This window comes from Amphibalanus amphitrite, unplaced genomic scaffold, assembly GCF_019059575.1.
Source record: "Amphibalanus amphitrite isolate SeventyFive unplaced genomic scaffold, NRLGWU_Aamphi_draft 001638F_arrow, whole genome shotgun sequence".
In the NCBI taxonomy this organism is placed as follows: domain Eukaryota; kingdom Metazoa; phylum Arthropoda; class Thecostraca; order Balanomorpha; family Balanidae; genus Amphibalanus; species Amphibalanus amphitrite.
The window spans coordinates 1-24,830 of record NW_024883131.1 but is presented as its reverse complement, the minus strand read 5'-3'; the positions used below and the strand labels follow the sequence as shown (position 1 = coordinate 24,830).

Genomic DNA, 24,830 nt, shown 5'->3' with positions numbered 1-24,830 from the left:
CATTGGAAAGAGCATCAACAGTTGTATATCCTATCAACTTTTCACTTAAATATATCTTCAACGTACAAAGTTATTAAGCACCAAAGACGCTCCCATTGACTTTCCATGTTAAAAATTTTCATTTTTAAACGAGCTTAAAAAGTACAAACGAATTCTGACAGCTTAACGAAGCATAACAACATGTTCTATGGTCTCTTCTCAACAGGTCCTGAAAGTTCAAACAAAATCGTATCATATAATTTTGTACAATGAGCGAATGAAAATGTTTCTGCAAAAACGCCCATTGCCTTAACATGGGGAGCGAAAAAAGTTCAACTTCAAAGTCGTACTACAAAAAATATCGACTTCTTACGGGTATACAACGCACAGGGGCGTGTACCTGAACGTGTCGGCCATAAAATGGTGTGCAGCAAACCATACCTTGACCTGCGATTTTTCCCGCTATTGGCGATCGCGCAAAAAGTGTCCAAAACCCCGTTGACTTAACATGGGGAAAATGGAATCGCACGTGCCACGCGCAAAAGAATTCTGAGCGAGTAGCGACCGGTGCCATCAGGTAGATCGCCTGCGGGAGCCCATACCCTGAACTTTTTACGAAAATCGCAATGCACGTTTAGGCCCCGGTCAAGATGTCTCGATTCGCTGCCAGACTTGCAAAACATAGCCCGGAGAAGGACCGCTCCGGTTGTTTTTCAATAGAAAAACACAATTCTAACGAATAGTGTTTGTCTTTTCAAACAACCTGCGGTTACCAGCATCTGCGATGCTGGGCTCCGCATCGCGGGACCGCAGGTTGTTTGAGCAAGCACCTCTGTAACGCCGCTAAAGGTGTGCCGAATTTGAATGCAATCGGCCCGGCCGTTTTCGACATCTTGAAGCGGCACCCTTCACGTGCGCACGTGCAAGCTGGGTCCCAAATGACTTGCGCACGTCACCCTAGTTGCCGGTCTCTAGCGGTGTACCGAATTTAAGCTCAATCGGCCCAGCCGTTTTCAAGATCTGAAAGCGACCCCTACACGTGCGCACGTGCAGTTGCACCCCAACCGTGACACATGAGTATACATACTAACTGACTGTGCACAGCACCCTACTAACCGGTCTCCAAAGGTGTGCCGAATTTGAATGCAATCGGCCCAGCCGTTCCTGAGATCTGGAAGCGTCACCCTGCACGTGCGCACGTGCAACCTGGGGCCCAGCTGACCTGTGCAAGACACCCTACTACGCGGTCTCTAGCGGTGTGCCAAATCTGAGCACAATCGGCCCGGCCGTTCTCGAGATCTGGAAGCGTCACCATGCACGTGCGCACGTGCAGTTGCACCCCAACCGTAGCACTTTGAAAGGCATGGTCCGGCGGGTGCCTACATCCTTGTGTAATTTCAGCAGAATCTCCCCAGGAATTACTGTGGTATTGTCATTACAACAAAAGTGACACCTCTCCGTTTTACACGTGTCACGTGCAGTAGGGGTCACCCGCAAACATCGTCCATAGTAAATACTTGTGAGAAGGGTATCCGCTACCCCCCACAAAAAACCGCAAGTGTATCGGTCCAGTGGCTACAGAGATATAAGTCGTACAAAAACGTCCCCACGGCGGCCCTCCGCTAATATTTAGCATTAAATTCGTGTCGCATCCTTCTATGGGAGGTATCCCCGTCACCTGTTCGTATACTGTCTGAGTGCCATATATAGGTGTGAGCTCAAATCTCGGTAATGTCATGCTTTTTTACTAAATTTCTCAAAAACGGCAAAACGTGCAATAGCGGTCTATATGTCATTGGAAAGAGCATCAAAAGTTGTATAACCTATCAACTTTTCACTTAAATATATGTTTAACGTACAAAGTTATTAAGCAGCAAAGACGCTCCCGTTGACTTTCCATGTTAAACTTTTTCATTTTTAAACGAGCTTAAAAAGAACAAACGAATTCTGACAGCTTAACGAAGCATAACGGCATGTACTACGGCCTATTCTGAATAAGTGTTGAAAGTTTGGTCAAAATCGTATCATATAATTTTGTACAATGAACGAATGAAAATGTCTCTGCAAAAGCGCCCATTGACTTAACATGGGGAGCGAAAAAGGTTCAACTTTGACCTCGAGCAAAGACACGTTACGAACTTCTGAGGGGTATACGGCGCACACTGGCGTGTACCGGAACGTGTTTCCCATAAAATGCTGGGAAGAAAACCACCTCTTCCTTGGCTCGTTTTCCCGCTATTCGCGATCGCGCAAAAAGTGCCCCAAAACCCCATTGACTTACTATGGAAAAAATGGAATCGCACGTGCCACGTGCCACGAGATTTTAAGCGAGTAGCGACTAATGCCATCAGGTAGATCGCCCCCGAGAGCCCATACCCTGAACTTTTTACGTAGATTGAGCGATTCGTCTAGGCTGCGACCAAGTTGTACTGATTCGCGGCCAGACTTGCAAAACATAGCCCGGAGAACGACCGCTCCGGTTGTTTTTCAATAGAAAAACACAATTCTAACGAATAGTGTTTGTCTTTTCAAACAACCTGCGGTTACCAGCATCTGCGATGCTGGGCTCCGCATCGCGGGACCGCAGGTTGTTTGAGCAAGCACCTCTGTAACGCCGCTAAAGGTGTGCCGAATTTGAATGCAATCAGCCCAGCCGTTTCTGAGATCTGAAAGCCTCACCCTGCACGTGCGCACGTGCAAGCTGGGTCCCAAATGACTTGTGGACGGCACCCTAGTTGCCGGTCTCTAGCGGTGTACCGAATTTAAGCTCAATCGGCCCAGCCGTTTTCAAGATCTGGAAGCGACCCCTACACGTGCGCACGTGCAGTTGCACCCCAACCGAGACACATGAGTATACATACTAACTGACTTGTGCACAGCACCCTACTAACCGGTCTCTAAAGGTGTGCCGAATTTGAATGCAATCGGCCCAGCCGTTCCTGAGATCTGGAAGCGTCACCCTGCACGTGCGCACGTGCAACCTGGGGCCCAGCAGACCTGTGCAAGACACCCTACTACGCGATCTCTAGCGGTGTGCCAAATCTGAGCACAATTGGCCCGGCCGTTCTCGAGATTTGGAAGCGTCACCCTGCACGTGCGCACGTGCAGTTGCACCCCAATCGTGGCACATGGAAATACATACTAAATGACTGCAACCTACTGATCGGTATCAAGCGTTATGCCAAATTTGAACACAATCGGTCCAGCCGTTCTCGAGATCTGGAAGCGTCACCCTGCACGTGCGCACGTGCAGTTGCACCCCTACCAAGACACATGGAAATGCATCGCCTGGAAAGTGTCTACCTCCATGCCAAGTTTTAGCGCAATCGGCCCAGTAATTACCGCGAGCTATTGCACTTATTACAAAACAGGCACCTCTTGGCTTTGCACGTGGAACGTGCGTTAGGGGTCACCCATGAACATCGAGAGTAGCACACTATGTGAAAGAAGGGAAAAAGCTACCCCACACAAAAAACCGCACGTGTATCAGCCCAGTGGTTGCCGAGATATAAGTCGTACAAAAACGTCCCCACGGCGGCCGGCCGCTATTTAGCAGTAAAATCGTGTCGCATCCTTCTATGGGAGGTATCCCCGTCACCTGTTCGTATACTGTCTGAGCAAAGGCCATACGTTACGGTCTAAACTCCATAGTGAGGCGGGCATACGAATTTACGAGAGTTTAGCGACGAAATGATTCACTTAAATGTTAAGTAATGGGTACCATTAGGTAGACCATAAATTTTATCTAGCATCTCACCGTAGATGCAGTAAAAAGTGCTTTACTTTTCAATGTATATAAAGACTTGCTCAGCTCAATCAGTTCACTGTATTGGCTCAAGCCGTATCATGCGAACGCAATACAAACTAGAGCACCGATAGCGCAGCGCTCCCCAACTCACTGCTCGCCCAGTCCACCCGGGCCGCCGCCACGACGGCCCCCCGCAAGTAGGCATCCCGCACTGCACCGACAGCCGCGGGCGACCAGCTGACCGGCCAGCTGACCGGCCAGCAGCCGGCGGGGATGGCCGACCCGCCGGCGCGGCGAGGGAGGGGAGGGACGCAGCTGAAAGACCCGACTACATATATATCAAAGAAACATTATATGTAATCATCGATGACGCGACATAAATCTGCTTTAGTGGGGTTAGCGGTGTAGTCTGTGATGCCATCACAATGAAAATAGCCTAGTTTTGTAGAGCATCAAATTCTGATTCCATAACGACTCTCGCTAGTCCATTTTCAATTGTAAATAAGCCTTTTATTGCGATGCAAAGTCCCGAAATGGTGCCGACGGCGGCCGGTCCCCCGATGGTACCATACCATAGATGGTAAACAGGTTAGTTCACATTCCCGCCGCTATGCGGGCGGCGCACTGTAGGCCGGCAGCCCGAAAAAGCGCTAGAAATTCCCCCAAACTGACTGTCCACAATATGAACAAAATAGGTATCATTTAATCCCAAATTGATCGAAGAATACGATACCGATGCCATTTTTGCCCTAAGGTCGAAATTGAGGTGGTCAGTTGTCACCAAACACAAGACTATTTAGACTCGCTAGTGGCCACCACATTTGCCGATTTTAATGCTAATCTTTAGTTGATATTTATTAGTTGACCAGTTGTCGTTTTGAACGCAATTTTCTGTCAGACTAGTTCAGGGCACTGTTGTTCACTGTACCAACAACATTCTTACATATTGCATCGCTTTTCTGCAACATAAGCTAGCTTTTTGCAAGCAGCTGCAAGACCTAAATAAAAATCATATCTAAATTTTTAAATAGACTTTTTAAAAAAACGTTATTTCGAGCAGCTAAAAATAAACATCTTATACTAGCCGCTGATTACTCATCTTTCGTTCCATATAGGTACTTTGCTGCTTTTCCCTGCTACTTTTCGAGATATGCGCCAGTAAACCACATGATGTAGGGGCAATTGTCACCTCGCCGCTCTACTGAATGCCCGGCGCTCTTTATAGCGCTGGAAGTTGTGAAAAACTAAGGCTTATAATCTGAATAAAATATATGTCCCTGAGCTCAGAATTGATCAACGCACACAATGCTGTCAAAATTTTTGGGCCAAACTAAAAAATTCAGTCATTATTAACCCCCAAACACAAGTAAGTGATAATCAACAACAACTTGCTCTTTAGTTAGACTTTTTGAGAAATTTTATTTCGAGCCGCTAAAAATGACCGTGCCATACAAACCACTAATCATCTTTCTGTCATGCCCTACTCGCAATTTTTGCTAATGCCTGCTACTCTTCGAGGTCACGTGACATCACCATTAAAAGTAAATGGGGAGATAAGGAAACTGTTGTTTTTGCGCATGGAATGATCTCAAACTATCTCAAGCACACGGAATCGTGATTTCATGCACTCCTTGCAAGATCCGATGCTTTACTTTTGCATTTTTGACCTTCCGTGACGTCATTTATGACGTCACTACGGTCATAGGAGTTTCTTGTCAATAACTCATGATCAAATTGAGCCAGCGACTCGGGAAAGCCACCAATGGACTCGGGAAGACCTCCCGAATCGAATGATATGCGACATGACCTCTTTCGACCAACTTCGTGACCTGGGGATGCTGACCTGACCTTGACCTGAGGTCACCACCTTAAGTTGACCTCACCCGAACAAAAAGTATACCATTCGACGCGCCTGAGCCAGGCAAACACGATGGTGCCAAAATCGCTGCTCTGCGACCATTTTATGCGAAATTATTTACCAAAAACCAAACCCTACCTTGGGCTTTTTGACCTCACCTCAGAGGTTACCGGTTGACATGGGACCTTGAAATCGGGTATCAATCGTTCCGTCTTGAAACGGCGCACACGCTTGTTTTTTCCGCGAGGCTCTAGCTCCATTAGGGGCGAAACGGCGAAAAGGGGTCGTACCAACCCTCCCCCCTCGGCCGGCCGAGGGGGTGGGGGGTCCGACAACAGGTCCGGCGAGGGTTAAGCAGCCCCACTTCGTTTTTAGCATGTTTGCTTGTCGCTGAGATCAACAACTCAATCACAAATAATTTCTAGCACTTTTCCGGGCCCCCGGCCCAGTGTGCGGCGGCGGCGCCACCTGTCCTCATGTCCGCCTGACACCGTAACGATATAGGTCTGAGCTCAAATCTCGGTAATGTCGTGCTTTTTTACTATATTTCTCAAAAACGGCACCACGTGCAATAAAGTTGTATATATCATTGGAAAGAGCATCAAAAGTTGTATAAAATATCAACTTTTGACTTAAACATATCTTTAACGTAAAAAGTTATAAAGCAGCAAAGACGCTCCCATTGACTTCCCATGTTAAAATTTTTCATTTTTAAACGAGCTTCAAAAGAACAAACGAATTCTGACAGCTTAACGAAGCATAACAACATGTTCTATGGTCTTTTCTCAACAAGTCCTGAAAGTTAAAGCAAAATCGTATCATATAATTTTGTACAATGAGCGAATGAAAAAGTCTCTGCAAAAACGCCCATTGACTTAACATGGGGAGCGAAAAAAGTTCAACTTTGACCTCGTGCAAAGACACGTTACGAAGTTCTGAGGGCTATACGGCGCACACTAGCGTATACCCAAACGTGTTTGCCATAAAATGCTGGGAAGAAAACCACCTCTTCCTTGGCTCGTTTTCCCGCCATTGGCGATCGCGCAAAAAGTGTCCAAAACCCCGTTGACTTAACATGGGGAAAATGGAATCGCACGTGCCACGTGCCACGAGGTTTTAAGCGAGTAGCGACCGGTGCCATCAGGTAGATCGCCCCCGGGAGCCCATATCCTGAACTTTTTACGAAGATTGAGCGATTCGTCTAGGCTGCGACCAAGATGTCTCGATTCGCTGCCAGACTTGCAAAACATAGCCCGGAGAACGACCGCTCCGGTTGTTTTTCAATAGAAAAACACAATTCTAACGAATAGTGTTTGTCTTTTCAAACAACCTGCGGTTACATTTTATTGCTTTTAGATAAAGTATTGCATTGAAAAACGAATTGTTAGATAGTCCCTCACGCCAGCTTTCCTCTGTTACTATGGCAGCCTGATATCCCGCGCCGGGCTGGGGGTGTTTGAACCCCCCCCCCTCCTTGTGGTTTTTCGCAGATATCTCAAAAAACGGCGGCGCGGAGCGCCGCCGTTTTTGGTACACCTGTTCGTGCATCTTTTCCACACATGTTGGGAAAATTTCAGACCCAGGTCGCCTTAGGTCAGGTCACCAGGTCACGCCAAGTGACCTCACCTCAGAAAAAAATAAGAATGCTCGTCATAGCTACACCGATTGATCGATTGACTTGGAACTTTCAGCGATTAATTAGAGCAAAAGTATCTAATAGCTATAAAATTTATATCTCGGAATTTGGATATCGGTGACCTAAGATCAGTTCCCGAGATAGCCGTTGACAGTTTCCAGAATGTTGAAATAGTCAGCATTTTACCTTTGGTGACCTCTGGTGACCTGACTTTTGGCCTGACGCAAAAAATGTTGAAGTGTTTTCCTCCTTATTTTGGACGTTCTTTCGATTGCCGCTTACCGCGTGTCGTTACGTGGCCCAGGAGCCGAGTTAGAAGGGGGGGGGGGGTTCAGACACACACCCCGGCCCGGCGCGGAATCTCAGAGCAACGGCCCGGCGCGGGATATTGTTGGGCCCTCTGAGTAGCGCCTACTAATTATTGTCACCGCTTTTTCATCGGGAGCCCTTTACCTGGAGCTGGACCGACCGACTGTACCTGGTTTTGATAGTCTTGGGAGAAACTTATTTGAAATGGAGTTAATACAAATATAGGGTGGCCCAGACAGTAGCCAAGACCGTGACCCGGACCATTGCACAGACTATGACCCAGACTAGGACACAGACCGTGACCCAGACCGTGATATACACCATGACATAGACCGTGACCTTAACTATGACATAGACCATGACCTTAACCGTGACCTTAACCGTGGCATAGACCATTACACAGACCGTGACATAGACTCAGTGTTCCATTTTTGGAAATTTTGGGTGGAAAATCACACCTAATGGGTAAAATATTTTCATCCCCAAAACCAGGTAAATTGGAATTCTTTCATCTTTGAAAAATGCTCAACTCATGCTCAACAATTAACAGCCAGATTACCAGATATACCTAGCAGCGCCCTATAGACAGTTAGAACTTATAGGTTTGCTACATAATACATAATTTCCATGAAAAAAAAATGCGAAATCAAGGCACGATCCCAACAACTCACCCTGACTGACAACGAAAGAAAATAACCTTGCACACTTCCAGCTGTTAATAACAAATATGCGTTGAATGACCTTGATCACCTCAACTGTTTGTAAAAACCAGGCTTGTGTTCTGAATAAATGCTTTTGGATATTCATAACAACTATGATTAGTGGTTTGCTGCCAACGCAAAACGGATGAGCCGCTGCTTGCGCAAATTAAACACTACCTCTGCAATTCGCTTTTGACTAAGTTGCGCAGGATACGCCTACAAATTTTCATCTTTGGACCCGCAGTCAGCTGGGCACACCCTGGCACACCCTAGGGATGAATTTAAAACTTGGTGGGCTCTAACTTCTTTCATATACAAAATAGGGGTATGAGACAGGTACCAACTTATTCTACATTCATTTCTGATCCTATTGTATCAATTTCACCACAAATTATGTCCGTCAATGGCTTCTAGAGGACTTTAAAGCTCGATGCGTCGGGCCTGGCAGAGGTCCAAGATGAGAAAAGCCACCCTGCGCACACCCTAGGGATGAATTTAAAACTCCGCGGGTTCTGGCTGGTTTCATAGGTAAAATAATGTTTTGAGACCGATGCCAATTTATTCTGCGCTTATTTCTGATCCTATCGCATTAATTTCGCCACAAATTATGTCCGTCAATGGCTTCTAGAGGACTTTTAAGCTCGAGGCGTCGCGCCTGGTAGAGGTCCAAGATGAGAAAAGCCACCCTGGGCACACCCTAGGGATGAATTTAAAACTCCGCGGGCTCTGGCTGGTTTCATAGGCAAAATAATGTTTTGAGACCGATACTAATTTATTCTGCGTTCTTTTCTGATCATATTATATCAATTTCACCACAAATTATTTACGTTGTTAGTTTTTAGATGTCTTTAAAACTCGAGGCGTCGGGTCGGGCAGGGGTTCAAGATGACTGACACGCCACCCTGGCACACCCTAGGGATGAATATGAAACTCTGTGGACTCTGGCAGGTTTCATACGCGAAATGAGGCTATAAGACCGGTAATGATGTATTTTACGTTAATTTCTCATGCCTTTGCAATAATCTTACCGCCAATTATTCATTTCAATTAGTTTCTAAAGGTTTTTAAACACGAAGCGTTCGGCCGAGGGAAAGCCAAGGTGAATGAAAGGATACCTTGGCACACCTCTAGGGATAAATTTAAGATACGGTATTTCCAGATCTGTCCAATACATGTTCTGAAGCTGGTAGATGGGATTAAGAAGGCCCTAGCTTTTTAATAAATTATCCCTCGCCCGTATGGGGGGGGGGGTCGAACGAACCACCCCCTCGTTTTTTCGAGAATAACTCGCGTAAAAAGCGGCCGATCGCGACGAAACTTTCAGGACCCTCGAGTCAATTAATTTGACACCTACTCTGAAAATCTCATATTCCTGACCCAAATGACCTTTGACCTGTGACCTATTTCTTGAGGCCATGTTTGGCCGGAATCGCGATTCGGCGAGCCGCTAATGCGTTCCGTTCACTCCCGTTCCGTTTCGGGTGTTCTGGTCAGTTGTGCTCTCGCTTTCCCTTCCGCTTGGGGTGTCCTGATCAGCGATGCCCTCCGTTCCGTTGCAGTTGCTCTGATCAGTGATCACTGATGCCCTCCGTTCTGTTGCGGGTGCTCTGATCACTGATCACTGATCATTGACGCTCTCACTCAGCACTTATCACGTGACATGATACGAAGCTACCGCTCCGTTTCGGTGGCCGCCCATGAGGTCGGTGGCATCCTTTTATATTTTTTTTTTTTGCATCCCGTTCCGTTCCGATATGGATGCCCTGGTTACTGGTTAGTTGCACGCTTTTTATTGCGATATTGCGTATTATGCTGCGCAGTGCACATCGTTCCGTTTGGGGTGCCCTAATCAGTGACCCTTTGTCTAGTCTCATGTAGTGCACCGCTCCTTTCGAAGAGTTGCGCTGACACCGTTTCCATTTTCACTATGCGTACCTAATGAGTACCGACTATCGCTGGCCGTTCCGGCGTTCGGGCCGGGAGATTTCCGGCGTATGTCATGCTGCATAGTGCGACTGCAATTGCATACTCAATACTGCGTCCCGTTCCGTGTGCCCAGAGCAAAGGCACCATTTCCAGTATCATCCGGCCATTGTCATATCTGTTGAAAATTGAAAGCTCAAAGCTATACTGCGTACACTGTACGAATATTACCAGATCAGATGCGAACGAAAACTACATACTTATATTGCCGCATATTATCTCAAATATACAGTAATCTTGGAAGCGGTGCTGCCATATTGTAGGCGCAAAACGTTCCAGAGGCCAGAACACATGAGTTATACGGTTTCTGGTTTCATAGCGATCAGTTACGTCAACAAACTGCCCATCAGGGTATCATGATTACCTAAGATTTTATGTCTGACAGTGTCACAGTGATGACCACGCCTCACGCATTACACACTTACATACAAATACACAGTCTGAGTCAACTGCACTAAATCAATAATACAGGACGACAGAATGATACCCTTTGCAACGGCAACGACAGGTTCCTTCCCACTTCCTTTGCTTAAAAAAGAAAGAAAACTTCTCCACATGGCACTAGTACCAAAGCCTGCATATAGAGAGAGCTCCCTCACCCGCCCCTCCCCCACCCTCCTTAAGATATGACAACAGATTTCAACAGAATCATTGCATCTTCTGCTTCTTAAAGACCTAGTTCGCTCGCATGATGGCGACTGGCGTCGCGAGGATGGAGGTCCGCGGATGATCTTTAGGAGAAATATACAGGCAGAAGGACCGTCCTGGATCCGTGCCAGTAAGCAGAGTAGGAACTTAGCAGATGCTGACGGTAATATCTGCTGTCTGCATCTGAAACGGAAAGGAAGGCATTGATTTAAGGCTAGGAGAAGGATGGCCACTGGACAGTCATTCAATTGTGACAATGCATTTTGACTTGTGAGGAAAATGAAATTTCACTGGTTGAAGTAGGTATTCATTCTTAGCTGTATAAGAGACAAGTTAACTTCATTAGTCTCAATCAAACACAAAGGTTGGGATAAAATGGGACGGATTTCGAAACACTTGGCGATCAGATGCTTAAGTTATAATTCTGCCGTATATCATCCTTACCTATTTGCATCGTCTTTTTCGGTTAGTTTTGGTGGTCAGGAATGGTATGTTCTTTTATTATCAGCCAGCGTAGCGTTACGCCTTTATTGCGAAAGTGATATAGGTTTTCACTTGTTTTTTTTTCATCCTAGATTTTTTGGTCATCATTGTCACACCCAACCAAAATCCAATTTTAGAACACTGCATAGACTGTGACCGTGACACGGACTGGTGGGCGCGGACGGTCAGATACTGGACTGATGGGCGGACGGTCAGATACTGGACTGGTGGGCGGACGGTCAGATACTGGACGGTCAGATACTGGACGGTCAGATACTGGACGGTCATATACTGGACGGTTAGATACTGGACGGTCAGATACTGGACTGGTGGGCGGACGGTCAGATACTGGACGGTCAGATACTGGACTGGTGGTCGCGGACGGTCAGATACTGGACGGTCAGTTACTGGACGGTCAGTTACTGGACGGTCAGATACTGAACGGTCAGATACTGGACGGTCAGATACTGGACTGGTGGGCGGACCGTCAGATACTGGACTGGTGGTCGCGGACGGTCAGATACTGGACGGTCAGATACTGGACGGTCAGATACTGAACGGTCAGATACTGGACTGGTGGTCGCGGACGGTCAGATACTGGACGGTCAGATACTGGACGGTCAGATACTGGACGGTCAGATACTGGACGGTCAGATACTGGACGGTCAGATACTGGACTGGTGGGCGGACCGTCAAATACTGGACTGGTGGTCGCGGACGGTCAGATACTGGACGGTCTGATACTGGACTGGTGGTCGCGCACGGTCAGATACTGAACGGTCAGATACTGGACTGGTGGTCGCGGACGGTCAGATACTGCACGGTCAGATACTGAACGGTCAGATACTGGACTGGTGGGCGGACGGTCAGATACTGGACGGTCAGATATTGGACGGTCAGATACTGGGCGGTCAGATACTGGACGGTCAGATACTGGACGGTCGGTCAGACACTGGCTGACCGTCCCGTATCTGTTGTCATGCAGTGAAGCTCATTGATTGGAGTACGGAATTAACTAGGTGCACGTGTTGTCATTGAGCAGCTCTTGGGTTTTATTTTACAAAATGGCCAGTGCTATTGCGTTCTGTTCTGGGGTGACTGAGCACTGAGCAGTTAGCTTCAGCTGTTTGCCGTTTACTATGCTCTGTTTCAGTGTATTTACTGTGCTCTGTTTCAGTGTGTTTACTGTGCTCTGTTTCAGTGTGTTTACTGCGCTCTGTTTCAGTGTGTTTACTGTGCTCTGTTTCAGTGTGTTTACTGTGCTCTGTTTCAGTGTGTTTACTGTGCTCTGTTTCAGTGTGTTTACTGTGCTCTGTTTCAGTGTGTTTACTGTGCTCTGTTTCAGTGTGTTTACTGTGCTGTTTCTGTGTGTTTACTGTGCTCTGTTTCAGTGTGTTTACTGTGCTCTGTTTCAGTGTGTTTACTGTGCTCTGTTTCAGTGTGTTTGCTGTGCTCTGTTTCAGTGTGTTTACTGTGCTCTGTTTCAGTGTGTTTACTGTGCTCTGTTTCAGTGTGTTTACTGTGCTCTGTTTCAGTGTGTTTACTGTGCTCTGTTTCAGTGTGTTTACTGTGCTCTGTTTCAGTGTGTTTACTGTGCTCTGTTTCAGTGTGTTTACTGTGCTCTGTTTCAGTGTGTTTACTGTGCTCTGTTTCAGTGTGTTTACTGTGCTCTGTTTCAGTGTGTTTACTGTGCTCTGTTACAGTGTGTTTACTGTGCTCTGTTTCAGTGTGTTTACTGTGCTCTGTTTCAGTGTGTTTACTGTGCTCTGTTACAGTGTGTTTACTGAGCTGTGTTTCAGTGTGTTTACTGTGCTCTGTTTCAGTGTGTTTACTGTGCTCTGTTTCAGTGTGTTTACTGTGCTCTGTTTCAGTGTGTTTACTTTGCTCTGTTTCAGTGTGTTCACTGTGCTCTGTTTCAGTGTGTTTACTATGCTGTTTCAGTGTGTTAACTGTGCTCTGTTTCAGTGTGTTTACTGTGCTGTTTCAGTGTGTTTACTGTGCTCTGTTTCAGTGTGTTTACTGTGCTCTGTTTCAGTGTGTTTACTGTGCTCTGTTTCAGTGTGTTTACTGTGCTCTGTTTCAGTGTGTTTTCTGTGCTCTGTTTCAGTGTGTTTACTGTGCTCTATTTCAGTGTGTTTACTGAGCTCTGTTTCGGTGTGTTTACTGTGCTCTGTTTCGGTGTGTTTACTGTGCTCTGTTTCAGTGTGTTTACTGTGCTCTGCTTCAGTGTGTTCACTGTGTTATGTTTCAGTGTGTTTACTGTGCTCTGTTTCGGTGTGTTTACTGTGCTCTGTTTCGGTGTGTTTACTGTGCTCTGTTTCAGTGTGTTTACTGTGCTCTGTTTCAGTGTGTTTACTGTGCTCTGTTTCAGTGTGTTCACTGTGCTCTGTTTCAGTGTGTTTACTGCGCTCTGTTTCAGTGTGTTTACTGTGTTCTGTTTCAGTGTGCTTACTGTGCTCTGTTTCAGTGTGTTTACTGCGCTCCGTTTCAGTGTGTTTACTGTGCTCTGTTTCAGTGTGTTTACTGTGCTCTCTGTTTCAGTGTGTTTACTGTGCTCTGTTTCAGTGTGTTTACTGTGCTCTGTTTCAGTGTGTTTACTGCGCTCTGTTTCAGTGTGTTTACTGTGCTCTGTTTCAGTGTGTTTACTGTGCTCTGTTTCAGTGTGTTTACTGTGCTCTGTTTCAGTGTGTTTACTGTGCTCTGTTTCAGTGTGTTTACTGTGCTCTGTTTCAGTGTGTTTACTGTGCTGTTTCTGTGTGTTTACTGTGCTCTGTTTCAGTGTGTTTACTGTGCTCTGTTTCAGTGTGTTTACTGTGCTCTGTTTCAGTGTGTTTGCTGTGCTCTGTTTCAGTGTGTTTACTGTGCTCTGTTTCAGTGTGTTTACTGTGCTCTGTTTCAGTGTGTTTACTGTGCTCTGTTTCAGTGTGTTTACTGTGCTCTGTTTCAGTGTGTTTACTGTGCTCTGTTTCAGTGTGTTTACTGTGCTCTGTTTCAGTGTGTTTACTGTGCTCTGTTTCAGTGTGTTTACTGTGCTCTGTTTCAGTGTGTTTACTGTGCTCTGTTTCAGTGTGTTTACTGTGCTCTGTTACAGTGTGTTTACTGTGCTCTGTTTCAGTGTGTTTACTGTGCTCTGTTTCAGTGTGTTTACTGTGCTCTGTTACAGTGTGTTTACTGAGCTGTGTTTCAGTGTGTTTACTGTGCTCTGTTTCAGTGTGTTTACTGTGCTCTGTTTCAGTGTGTTTACTGTGCTCTGTTTCAGTGTGTTTACTTTGCTCTGTTTCAGTGTGTTCACTGTGCTCTGTTTCAGTGTGTTTACTATGCTGTTTCAGTGTGTTAACTGTGCTCTGTTTCAGTGTGTTTACTGTGCTGTTTCAGTGTGTTTACTGTGCTCTGTTTCAGTGTGTTTACTGTGCTCTGTTTCAGTGTGTTTACTGTGCTCTGTTTCAGTGTGTTTACTGTGCTCTGTTTCAGTGTGTTTTCTGTGCTCTGTTTCAGTGTGTTTACTGTGCTCTATTTCAGTGTGTTTACTGAGCTCTGTTTCGGTGTGTTTACTGTGCTCTGTTTCGGTGTGTTTACTGTGCTCTGTTTCAGTGTGTTTACTGTGCTCTGCTTCAGTGTGTTCACTGTGTTATGTTTCAGTGTGTTTACTGTGCTCTGTTTCGGTGTGTTTACTGTGCTCTGTTTCGGTGTGTTTACTGTGCTCTGTTTCAGTGTGTTTACTGTGCTCTGTTTCAGTGTGTTTACTGTGCTCTGTTTCAGTGTGTTCACTGTGCTCTGTTTCAGTGTGTTTACTGCGCTCTGTTTCAGTGTGTTTACTGTGTTCTGTTTCAGTGTGCTTACTGTGCTCTGTTTCAGTGTGTTTACTGCGCTCCGTTTCAGTGTGTTTACTGTGCTCTGTTTCAGTGTGTTTACTGTGCTCTCTGTTTCAGTGTGTTTACTGTGCTCTGTTTCAGTGTGTTTACTGTGCTCTGTTTCAGTGTGTTTACTGTGCTGTTTCAGTGTGTTTACTGTGCTCTGTTTCAGTGTGTTTACTGTGCTCTGTTTCAGTGTGTTTTCTGTGCTCTGTTTCAGTGTGTTTACTGTGCTCTATTTCAGTGTGTTTACTGAGCTCTGTTTCGGTGTGTTTACTGTGCTCTGTTTCGGTGTGTTTACTGTGCTCTGTTTCGGTGTGTTTACTGTGCTCTGTTTCAGTGTGTTTGCTGTGCTCTGTTTCAGTGTGTTTACTGCGCTCTGTTTCAGTGTGTTTACTGTGTTCTGTTTCAGTGTGTTTACTGTGCTCTGTTTCAGTGTGTTTACTGTGCTGTTTCAGTGTGTTTACTGTGCTCTGTTTCAGTGTGTTTACTGTGCTCTGTTTCAGTGTGTTTACTGTGCTCTATTTCAGTGTGTTTACTGAGCTCTGTTTCGGTGTGTTTACTGTGCTCTGTTTCGGTGTGTTTACTGTGCTCTGTTTCAGTGTGTTTACTGTGCTCTGCTTCAGTGTGTTCACTGTGTTCTGTTTCAGTGTGTTTACTGTGCTCTGTTTCGGTGTGTTTACTGTGCTCTGTTTCGGTGTGTTTACTGTGCTCTGTTTCAGTGTGTTTACTGTGCTCTGTTTCGGTGTGTTTACTGTGCTCTGTTTCGGTGTGTTTACTGTGCTCTGTTTCAGTGTGTTTGCTGTGCTCTGTTTCAGTGTGTTTACTGTGCTCTGTTTCAGTGTGTTTACTGCGCTCTGTTTCAGTGTGTTTACTGTGTTCTGTTTCAGTGTGTTTACTGTGCTCTGTTTCAGTGTGTTTACTGTGCTGTTTCAGTGTGTTTACTGTGCTCTGTTTCAGTGTGTTTACTGTGCTCTGTTTCAGTGTGTTTACTGTGCTCTATTTCAGTGTGTTTACTGAGCTCTGTTTCGGTGTGTTTACTGTGCTCTGTTTCAGTGTGTTTACTGTGCTCTGCTTCAGTGTGTTCACTGTGTTCTGTTTCAGTGTGTTTACTGTGCTCTGTTTCAGTGTGTTTACTGTGCTCTGTTTCAGTGTGTTTACTGTGCTCTGTTTCAGTGTGTTTTCTGTGCTCTGTTTCAGTGTGTTTACTGTGCTCTATTTCAGTGTGTTTACTGAGCTCTGTTTCGGTGTGTTTACTGTGCTCTGTTTCGGTGTGTTTACTGTGCTCTGTTTCGGTGTGTTTACTGTGCTCTGTTTCGGTGTGTTTACTGTGCTCTGTTTCAGTGTGTTTGCTGTGCTCTGTTTCAGTGTGTTTACTGCGCTCTGTTTCAGTGTGTTTACTGTGTTCTGTTTCAGTGTGTTTACTGTGCTCTGTTTCGGTGTGTTTACTGTGCTCTGTTTCGGTGTGTTTACTGTGCTCTGTTTCAGTGTGTTTGCTGTGCTCTGTTTCAGTGTGTTTACTGCGCTCTGTTTCAGTGTGTTTACTGTGTTCTGTTTCAGTGTGTTTACTGTGCTCTGTTTCGGTGTGTTTACTGTGCTCTGTTTCAGTGTGTTTGCTGTGCTCTGTTTCAGTGTGTTTACTGTGCTCTGTTTCAGTGTGTTTACTGCGCTCTGTTTCAGTGTGTTTACTGCGCTCTGTTTCAGTGTGTTTACTGTGTTCTGTTTCAGTGTGTTTACTGTGCTCTGTTTCAGTGTGTTTACTGTGCTCTATTTCAGTGTGTTTACTGAGCTCTGTTTCGGTGTGTTTACTGTGCTCTGTTTCGGTGTGTTTACTGTGCTCTGTTTCAGTGTGTTTACTGTGCTCTGCTTCAGTGTGTTCACTGTGTTCTGTTTCAGTGTGTTTACTGTGCTCTGTTTCGGTGTGTTTACTGTGCTCTGTTTCGGTGTGTTTACTGTGCTCTGTTTCAGTGTGTTCACTGTGTTCTGTTTCAGTGTGTTTACTGTGCTCTGTTTCGGTGTGTTTACTGTGCTCTGTTTCGGTGTGTTTACTGTGCTCTGTTTCAGTGTTTACTGTGCTCTGCTTCAGTGTGTTCACTGTGTTCTGTTTCAGTGTGTTTACTGTGCTCTGTTTCGGTGTGTTTACTGTGCTCTGTTTCGGTGTGTTTACTGTGCTCTGTTTCAGTGTGTTTGCTGTGCTCTGTTTCAGTGTGTTTACTGTGCTCTGTTTCAGTGTGTTTACTGCGCTCTGTTTCAGTGTGTTTACTGTGTTCTGTTTCAGTGTGTTTACTGTGCTCTGTTTCAGTGTGTTTACTGTGCTCTGTTTCAGTGTGTTTGCTGTGCTCTGTTTCAGTGTGTTTACTGTGCTCTGTTTCGGTGTGTTTACTGTGCTCTGTTTCAGTGTGTTTGCTGTGCTCTGTTTCAGTGTGTTTACTGTGCTCTGTTTCAGTGTGTTTACTGTGCTGTTTCAGTGTGTTTACTGTGCTCTGTTTCAGTGTGTTTACTGTGCTCTGTTTCAGTGTGTTTACTGCGCTCTGTTTCAGTGTGTTTACTGTGTTCTGTTTCAGTGTGTTTACTGTGCTCTGTTTCAGTGTGTTTACTGTGCTCTGTTTCAGTGCGTTTACTGTGCCCTTTTTCAGTGTGTTTACTGTGCTCTGTTTCAGTGTGTTTACTGTGCTCTGTTTCAGTGTGTTTACTGTGCTCTGTTTCAGTGTGTTTACTGTGCTCTGTTTCAGTGTGTTTACTGCGCTCTGTTTCAGTGTGTTTACTGTGTTCTGTTTCAGTGTGTTTACTGTGCTCTGTTTCGGTGTGTTTACTGTGCTCTGTTTCAGTGTGTTTACTGCGCTCTGTTTCAGTGTGTTTACTGTGCTCTGTTTCAGTGTGTTTACTGTGCTCTGTTTAGTGTGTTTACTGCGCTCTGTTTCAGTGTGTTTACTGTGTTCTGTTTCAGTGTGTTTACTGTGCTCTGTTTCAGTGTGTTTACTGTGTTCTGTTTCAGTGTGTTTACTGTGTTCTGTTTCAGTGTGCTTACTGTGCTCTGTTTCAGTGTGTTAACTGTGCTCTGTTTCAGTGTGTTTACTGTGCTCTGTTTCAGTGTGTTTACTGTGCTCTGTTTCAGTGTGTTTACTGTGCCCTGTTTCAGTGTGTTTACTGTGCTCTGTTTCAGTGTGTTTACTGTGCTCTGTTTCATTGTGTTTACTGTGCTCTGCTTCAGTGTGTTTACTGTGCTCTGTTTCAGTGTGTTTACTGTGCTCTGTTTCAGTGTGTTTGCTGTGCTCTGTTTCAGTGTGTTTACTGTGCTCTGTTTCAGTGTGTTTGCTGTGCTCTGTTTCAGTGTGTTTACTGTGCTCTGTTTCAGTGTGTTTACTGTGCTCTGTTTCAGTGTGTTTACTGTGCTGCTCACCGTTCATTCCGCACTAATCCAGGACACAATGTTTTTCACCCTGTATTTATTGTGCTCTCGGGTGCTGTGTGTGTGTTCACTGTTCATGGCGTTCTGTTCCAGGGCAGTGAGCTGTTCACTGTTCAAGCTATAGATGGCGACACCAGCGTCGACAACAACATCACATACTCCATTCTCACTGGTAAGGATTTGTCGGAAGCCTACCCTCACATTGCCCCGCATACTTTGTAGAGGCTCTTAGAGCGCCTTCAAGTGTGTGATTATCTGGAAATGTACAATTGATCATAAATCATGCGTCACACGACCCTATAGTATGTTCCACTGATACCAGGTCAGGTCACAGAGGTCAGCTCACTGAGGGTCACAATATGAAAATTGCATGTGATGCATGTGTTATGGTCCATTTTATATGCCAAATGCGATTATGTGGGTCAGACAGCCTTTGCAGCCTTTGGGGTCAGTTTAGATTATGTTCTGGTGAAGGTCAGGTCAAGGTCAGGTCAAATTAAGTCAAATTTCAAAGTAGATGTTTTGCATAAAATGGGTGTCAATTCGATGCAGCTCGTCACGGGGACTTCAATGGTGGTCTTTGTTTTACGCTACGAGGTCTATAATTGTTTAAAAAAAAAATTGAGTTAAAAACTTGACGTCATCAATTTTGAACAGTTTTTTTTCGCTATAACTTGGCCAAAAAAGGAAGTGTCGATCTAAAATTTGGTATGTATTAAGAAGAGCGCAAGATTTATCACATACTAGAGGTACAGGTTTACGCGATAACTGTATGTTTTGATATGTATGATTAACGGATGCATTAGTTTGGGTGTAGAAACTTGCATTTTTATTGGTATGATTTTTGTAGAACTGGGTAACTGCTTTTAATTGAACTGTAAAGTATGATGGTGATGCATGCGAGTTGTTCGAGCCCTTTGTAAGTTAGGATGTTACTGAACGCAACCCTACCCTACCCTACCCTACCCTACCCTACCCTACCCTACCCTACCCCTACACTACCCTACCCTACCGTACCCTACCATACCCTACCCTACCCTACCCCTACACTACCCTACCCTACCCCTACCTTACCCTACCCTACCTTACCACTACCCTACCTACCCTACCCTACCTACCCTACCCTACCCTACCCTACCCTACTCCTACCCTACCCTACCCCACCCTACCTTACCCTACCCTTACCCTACCCTACTCCTACACTACCCTACCCTACCCTACCCTACCCTACCCTACCCTACCCTTACACTACCCTACCCTACCCTACCCTACCCTACCCTTACACTACCCTACCCTACCCTACCCTACCCTACTCCTACCCTACCCTACCCTACTCCTACCCTACCCTACCCTACCCTTACACTACCCTACCCTACCCTACCCTACCCTACCCTACCCTACCCTACCCTACCCTACCATACCCTACCCTTACACTACCCTACCCTACCCTACCCTACCCTACCCTACCCTACCCTACCCTACCCTACCCTACCCTACCTAACTGTACCCTACTTAACTCTACCCTACCCTACACTACCCTACCCTACCCTACAATCCCCTACCCAACCCTACCCTACAATCCCCTACCCTACCCTACCCTACCCCACCCTACAATCCCCTACCCTACCCTACAATCCCCTACCCAACCATACCCTACAATCCCCTACCCTACCCTACCCTACCCTACCCTACACTACACTTCCACCGACAGTCCAAGTTTCAGCTAAATCGGCCCAGAAACGGCTGAGATATTGCAAAAACAAATTAATTGTATTTACTGGCGAATCCCCTTGGCGAGCGGTGCCTTGTGTCGGCCTTCGTTGGCTCTGATGCTTTTCACTCAGTTTTCTAAGCGAACAACTGAGCCTAAAGCACGTGCACTCTGCTCGGCGCTGGTCGCGGCCCCACCACGTGCACACCGCTGAACCCACCCCCTCGAAAATTTAATACGACAAATGAGTGCACGCGTCCGACTTGCAGTGAAAATTTCACCCCCGTAGCCCTTACCGTTCCCGAGCAATAGCGTGTTTTTGCCGATTCTAATGTTAACCCTATGGGCACGCGAGCACGCGCCGCGGGCGCACCCCCGGCCGCATCATGTCCAAAATTTAATACGACCTACGTGTAAAGGTGGCCCACATCGCTGTAAAATTTCACGGCCGTAGGTCAACAGACGCCGCCGCAATAAGCGCTACAAAGTGACTACGTCGCACACGGCGTGGGCGGCGGGGTACTTTTTAGGATTTATAATATAGATATTCCGGTTTTCTCGAAATTCGGAAAAAAATGTTTTTTTTTTGCTTTTTTCCAAAAAAAAAAATATTATTTTTTATTTTTTGTCAAAATCTCACAATTTTGAAAATACGAGATGACAGTTTTATAGCGCCGCCTTTTGTCTACATGACCATATAAAGAACTTTGAAATTGCTTTGTAACTGTAGCTTTTGTGAGCGTTTCAAGATTTCATGTTTTTTGCTCATTTTTGCTCGAACATGACCTCAGTTTGACCTCAATAACTCCTGAACTAAGGTGACCTAAGACTTGAAATTGTATGTGAAGGTGTCAAATTGATGCCCGGGAAGGTACTGAAAATTTGGCGGCGCCTGGCCCCACCGTTTTCTTGCTATTCAGGAAAAACCACAGGGTGCAAATTGCCCCCGCGTGGCAAGGGTTAAATGACAAGCCTTCGCCTTCAAAAGAAGTTTTCCTCTCTGCAACCTCGTTTTGGAGGCCTTATAAGCGTAAACGTGACGCAGCGGCTGCTTAGACTTTGAATGGTCGCTTACAGGGGCGACGGATACGGGGCGGCAGAGGGGGCACTGCCCCTAAGAAACTTGTGGAGGAAGGGTAAACGTATAGTTCTGTCCCCCACAATTTGTGCCCTAAACATGGAGGAAAATTCCATAATCTGATATTGCACCTATGTGCTCATACAATTTGTACATATATACGTTGCCTTTTGAATCTATGTAGATGCTAATCATTTCCTCTTTATAGCAGTTTTTCCTTGGTTTAGACTGATGAGCGGTTGTATCAAAGCCACTCCTCTGATTTTTTTCGAGCTCATCAGTTTCCAGTGCATAAAATAGTGAACGTCGCGGTCGTACACATTGACCACATTGACCAATGCATGGTATGACACCCAAAGGCCAGTCATCGGAGATCTGCTTTGGGCATTCGCAGCTGCCGGACATTGGTCACGTGACCACATTTTCCGCGTGACCTTGAGTTGGCACCAGATTTTGTCGACAGACGTGGCGCAGCTTATTTTGCTGCATTATTTTAGATACTAAATATTTAGGCGTGTGGTGGTAAATGATACCGTGCAAATTATATTGAATCATCGGTGACATAGTTACCATTGATACTTGAATAGCATCAATAAAATGCAATTAATCTATTATTACTCTTCCATTGATTTTATTGTGTTTGCAGGCATAGGTAGAAACTGAAAAGCTGAGCCTGCAGCTTACAGTTGTTCTATACAGTAGCGGCGGAACACCTTCAATTAAGGGGGGGGGGGGCACTGCCGACTTTCGGTCCGATTCTTTCCATGCAACGCCCATAGGGCTAATGTTAAAATGCCAAAATTATAGGGGGCACGGTGCTCCGGTGCCCTCCCCGTTCCGCCGCCTATGGTTGTATAACTGTTAACATAAATCAATGCTACTGAGGGCTGCAAATTTGTTTTTTACCTATCTTTAATAACTGATGCCCTACCTTCATCTACCATTATCTGTAAGAATCTTGCATCAATCATCACCAGACTTTAGTTTTTTTTTTTTTACATACCTACGCCCCAGCCGCGAGAGTGGGCGGGTACGACTCCCTCGCCTTAATTGAGCTAGCCTCGCGGGAAAAACGAGTATGTGTGCCGTTACGGGACCGGGGACGCAGCGATTGATGCACGGTTTAAAAGTCTCAGGTCAACTGATGGCCTCTGAGGGTCAGGTCAAGTGCCCCGAGGGCCAAAATGCGATTTCAGGTTTTGAAAAATAACTTTGTCAAAAAAAACGGCGTAGAGTCGCGATTTTAGTACCATCATGTTTGTCATGCTCCGGTGCGTCAAAATGGTACACTTTTGTTTGGGTTGGGTCAACATAAGGTGTTCACATCGGATCAAAGCCAGGTCAGAGGCACTCAGGTCACGAACTTGGTCGGAGGAGGTTATATCGCATATCATTCGATTCGGTAGGTCTTCCTGAGTCTATTGGCGACTTTTCCGACTTGCCAGCTCAATTTTATCAGGAGTTATTGGCGAAAAAACTTGTGACATTTGTGACGTCATGAATGACATCACGCTAGGTTAAAGATGCAAAAGTGAAGCATTGGACATTGCAAGAATTGCATGAAATTGCGATTCCATGTGCTTGAGCCAGTGGCGCGGGAACCGGGGGGGCTAGGGGGGGCTGAGCCCCTCCAACTTTTCGGCTGGGGGGGCTCGTAATGTATTTGAGCCCCCCCAGCTGGAGGAATCGAAATCGGAAATCTACCAACACAATTTCATAGATTCATACATAGGCGCGGGAACCGGGGGAGAGGACAGTGGGGGAAGCTTGCCCTCACAACTCTGGGGCCGTGGGGGCGGTGCCTAACAACTTTTCATGAGGCCAGGAACCGTTGGGGCAGCTTGTCCTCCCCAAATTAGGGGTTGTGAGTCACAAAGGAAGAAAGCATGTGAGTGAAAAATCTACCTATTTTACTGACTCGGCAACTCATTTGGCAGCTTAAAACCTTTATTCCAGGTTGCCAAAACGGTAGTCTCTTCACTCAGCTGAGACGGAATACCTCACTTTTTTGCAAATATTTTCTTCTTTTTTTTCGTTGAAAAGGCCAAGGTCTGAAAAATAAGTGGCCTAAAACCGATGAGAAAACTAGATTTGGGGGTACCCTAGGTTGATCTCTATGATGGTTCAGCCCCCCCAGTCTGGAAGAAGTTCCCGCGCCACTGGCTTGAGCTAGGTTTAGATCATTCTCGGCGTCAAAATTACAGTTTCCATATTTTCCCCATTGACTTGCAATGGTGACGTCGCGCGATCGGCCTGACCTCATGTGACCTCTAGGAGAAATCCGAGATATACAAGTTTTGAGACTCCTAGAGGATACTAGGTCCTGTAAGTATCATCTCGCTGTGACAGCTCCTCTGGCACCGAGGGCATTGCGAAGTTTCGGTATTTTGGGACTATTGCAGAGGTTCACGTGTGACGTCATAAGTCAGTGACCTGACCTGAGACGGAAATGCAATTGGTTTCCAAAGATGCGTATGGAAGCAAAGATAAGGTGTGCCAAATAGCAGCCCTCTAGCTGTAAGGTGTTTTGAGCTATCGCCAAAAGTCGTGAGTGGAGCGCTACTGACTCCTCCGGTCGGCCGCCGGGGGTAAGGAGGCGTGCAGGGTATCGGAAAACCATCTGGTACTTTGCGAATTTTGCCGATAAAAATACGTTTCTTATGCCAACTTGTAGCCAAAAGACTACTGAATCTCAAACCAGTCGTATCCTTGCACTAAATGGCTTGGTTTAGACACGATAGGTCTGAAAACAAAAGGCCCCATGTATTCTCTATGGGCGCCGCGAGGCCGTTGGCAACAGAGTTTCGGGAAGTGCCCTCGCCACAACCGCACGTGCAGATTTGGTCACGTGACCAAGTGCATTTGCCGCCACTGTATTTATATACACTGTGGGCATTCGGAGGCTAGTGTGGGGCTAGTGTAGAAACTGGATGTTCCCAGTTCGGTACAGTAAACGGGGTGAATTTGCCTTGCTGGGTGACTGCCATGTTTCTAAAAAAAATGCTTTAGGGTGATCTCCAGTGATTTATTACGAAAAATGTAATAATTTTTTTTTATGCACAAATGAAAGACAATTGATGGGCCTCTCCTTCCCACATAGCCAACCCTGAGAGATACCCAAAAAATGACTGAGTGTTTCGTCCTTATTTTGAATTTCTTTCGATTGCCGCTTACCGCGTGTCGCTACGTGGCCCAGGAGCCGAGTTAAAAGGGGGGTGTTCAGACCCCCCCCGGCCCGGCGCGGAATCTCAGAGCACCGACCCGGCGCGGGTTAAAAGTAAAAGTTTATATGTTGAAAATTAACACAGGAATGCACAGTGAGAGTATAGAAAGCAAAGATTACCAAAATAAGAAAAAATGGATGAAGCTGGCCAAACTTTTCAGCACAGCCATGATTATCTACAACTCCTGAGTTTGCCAGTAAGACTGGCTGAAG

The 24,830-nt window shown here is 45.9% G+C and overlaps 1 protein-coding gene across 1 annotated transcript in view; it reads left to right on the top strand.

Annotated features, from left to right (window-relative positions):
• LOC122374321 (cadherin-related family member 1-like) overlaps window positions 1–18,777 on the top strand; it is a gene marked incomplete at its 3' end in the record, with an annotated part of 100,236 nt that extends 81,459 nt beyond the window's left edge. Inside the window, exon 8 of the mRNA XM_043352991.1 lies at window positions 18,699–18,777. Within this exon, the coding sequence (XP_043208926.1) occupies window positions 18,699–18,777 (79 nt within the window). The remainder of the gene's footprint in view (window positions 1–18,698) is intronic.
• Between the last annotated feature and the right edge of the window lie 6,053 nt (window positions 18,778–24,830).